Source organism: Sitodiplosis mosellana, unplaced genomic scaffold (genome assembly GCF_009176505.1).
Source record: "Sitodiplosis mosellana isolate CC-2019 unplaced genomic scaffold, AAFC_SMos_1.0 Smas_scaffold_1203, whole genome shotgun sequence".
Lineage (NCBI taxonomy): Eukaryota > Metazoa > Arthropoda > Insecta > Diptera > Cecidomyiidae > Sitodiplosis > Sitodiplosis mosellana.
In genome coordinates this window covers 1-2,815 of record NW_022596445.1, presented here as the reverse complement: position 1 = coordinate 2,815, position 2,815 = coordinate 1, and the positions used below count along the sequence as shown (strand labels likewise).

Here is a 2,815-nt window from a genome sequence, read left to right as displayed (position 1 = left end):
CGTTTGTTTGTGTGTACCTATTTGTCACGTGATTCGAAACACAAACACACATCCCGGTTAGCCAAGCTGTTGAACATACAACAGAAGATTCTTAACGTGCGTGTTGTGTAAATACACGCTGATTGAAGTAAAATTGTATATGAATATGAAATGGTATGTATTTGTGCGCAAATTTGACAGTAATTTTACTAGTAAGTATATGACCTTTTTTTTTTTATCTCAGCTAATACAATATATACGTCATATCTTATCTTCTCTGAATCGTGAAAACTCTATATGTAAACTTAATCATTTTAACCAAAATCATCAACAAAAAGCATATTCGGATTGGAATTTCAAGCGAATCAAGTTCGACTTGTCGTGAAATCCAAAGTTTCGCTGTGAAAGCAGAATTGATGGAAACTTGAAGTGGCGAAATATTTTCGAAAAAATGTGCACATTATCACCGATATTCAAGCAGTTCTTAACAATAGTTATTTGTGAGTGTGGCGTAATTGAAACATCATTGTGTTTGCTTGACAACTAGAAAATTGATTTTTTATAGGGAAAACTTTGTTCCACCATTTGGCAGGTTTCGAAAAGAAAAATTAAAAACACCATTATTGATTCAACCAAAGCAGCTTTCATGAGTCAGATTTTGAATACATTTCAACCAGTCATGTACGCATAAATTCTGAAATGTGGTGGTACCGAGAAGCGATGTGAGTCTGTGTGTATGTAAATCGGCTGTTTTGCAAAACAATACACTTTTGTCGGCTTTGAGTGCTGTTGTGTCTTTGTGAATGTATAATGTCATGCGCCGTACAAGCGTACATTATCGATTTGTAGTGGTAAATGTTGTTTTCATTATCTTCCCCACGTGCGTGCCCTGCAACAGCTGATTTTCTCGGTTTGTTGGCTTTATCAATCGATTTGTTTCGTGACAGCAAAGTCGTTGAGTCCGAGATGCGGTGCTTTTGACTCAATAATGGTGTTTTTAATTTTTGTTTTTGTCAAACTATCTATTAAATTTCGAGGGTTAACGTATTTATTCCAAATAAAAACCTAATCACTTTTTAACTAATTTTGATGCAAGATGAAGCTTAAAACAAATTTATCTTTCAGAAAAATTAATGTACTAGAGGGTAGAATTATTAAAATCACATATTGCTCTCCATCTTTTATCGGTAAAATACTTCATATGGTGGCCCAAATACGCTGATTTTTTTCGGCAAAGGTAATTTATTGACATTCTCATCTGGCAATGCATCCGGATGGACGACAATCAACTTTGTCGAGCTTCAAAGTGAAAAAAGCACCTTCCCAGCAGGTCCTTTGAAGTTGAAAGAGGCGTCACTTGTTATATCAATAGTTAGCCTTGGAGCTTGTGCCGGTAATTTTGTGGCATTGCCGATAATACACAGATTCGGGATTAAACGAACAATTCATATATGTGGAGTGCCGATTATTGTAAGAGACTCAATTAGACCAAGAGACAAATATGAAGCGAGTCAAAAATAATTATGTGTTTTTCATTTTAGCTGAGCACTTTACTCATAATTTGGGCAAAAAATGTGTATTATCTCTACGTTTCGAGACTATTGTGCGGATTAAGCATCGGCATCTTAGTAGTTGCACTACCATCAATGGTCATGGCTGTTTCAGACGACAAGTAAGATCAATCTGAAATGTTTTTAATAGTATCTGTTCCATAGTAATGTGTGTTGTCCATTAATACAGGGTGCGTGGAAGTCTGAATGCATTGTTTGACCTATTTTCCAATACAGGAGTAATTTTGTCATTTTCCCTCGGAAACTACTTGAGTTGGATGGATCAAGCGAAAGTGCAATTGATTCCACCCACTATTGCAATAATTATACTCTTTTTCTTGCCTGAATCGCCGGAATATTGGATTAAACGAAATAAGGAAAAGGTGAAATCAAAGGATTCTTCAACGTTTCCAACCTCATTTAAGGTTTATAAAATAAATGTGAATTTTAGCGAGCGATTAAAGCGCATAAATTCTACAAAGGAAGTATCGTAGCTCTGGAACAGGCCGAATATCTTCAAAAGTTAAATGAGGAAAATGTTGAAAGGGAAAACGACAATGAAATTAAATCCAATCCGAAATTGTGCCTTCGAGATTTTCGTAATTATTTCAGCAATTTTAAGGATGACTTTTTTTCAATGCTATTACCATAATTATATTCTTCTTCTTCAATTTAGTAACACCACAAGCGAAGAGAGCATACTTCATTGCGTTCACTGGATTTGTATTGAACTACTGTAGTGGGACTATTCTGATTCTCAGCTATGTGACCGATATATTTACGAAAACCGGCTCCTCTTTGTCACCGAAACAATCCTCAATTTTGATTTCCGTCACTCAAATTACAACAAATATCATTTTCGTAAATCTGGTTGACCGATTCAATCGAAGAGTTTGTAGTATTTTTTGCATTATCATTGTACAGTCAGCGATCATTATATTTTGTATTCATTACAGACGCTGTTGATTTGCTCGTCGATATTAGCTACAATCACTTTCTTTGTGTATGCCGCTTGGTTTTGTGTATGCCGCTTGCTATTGTTTGCTTTGGATGAATCAATCCGAATATCAGTGGATTTCTTTGGTTCCAACCGTGTGCTTTGTATTGATCATTTTCTTCAGCTTGATGGGACAGTTTCCCATACCTTTTATTGTCATGACTGAAATATTTCCAAAAAAGGTATCGAAATTTGCGTGATTTGACTCATTCAGTGTTTTGATTGGAGATTTTCTTTCTTTCATTATATAGATACGACAGTCATCTCTTGCACTAGCCAATTCATTTTT

General features: G+C 35.3%; 1 protein-coding gene across 1 annotated transcript; it reads left to right on the top strand.

Annotated features, from left to right (window-relative positions):
* Window positions 1-204: 204 nt before the first annotated feature.
* LOC129571062 (facilitated trehalose transporter Tret1-like) lies at window positions 205-2,541 on the top strand (the record flags this gene model as incomplete). The annotated part of the gene is given in 7 exon segments (XM_055450831.1): window positions 205-479; window positions 1,217-1,449; window positions 1,521-1,651; window positions 1,720-1,912; window positions 1,981-2,128; window positions 2,206-2,420; window positions 2,486-2,541. Coding segments are annotated over 7 exon segments (1,025 nt in total), but the record flags the coding sequence as incomplete, so codon positions are not given.
* Between the last annotated feature and the right edge of the window lie 274 nt (window positions 2,542-2,815).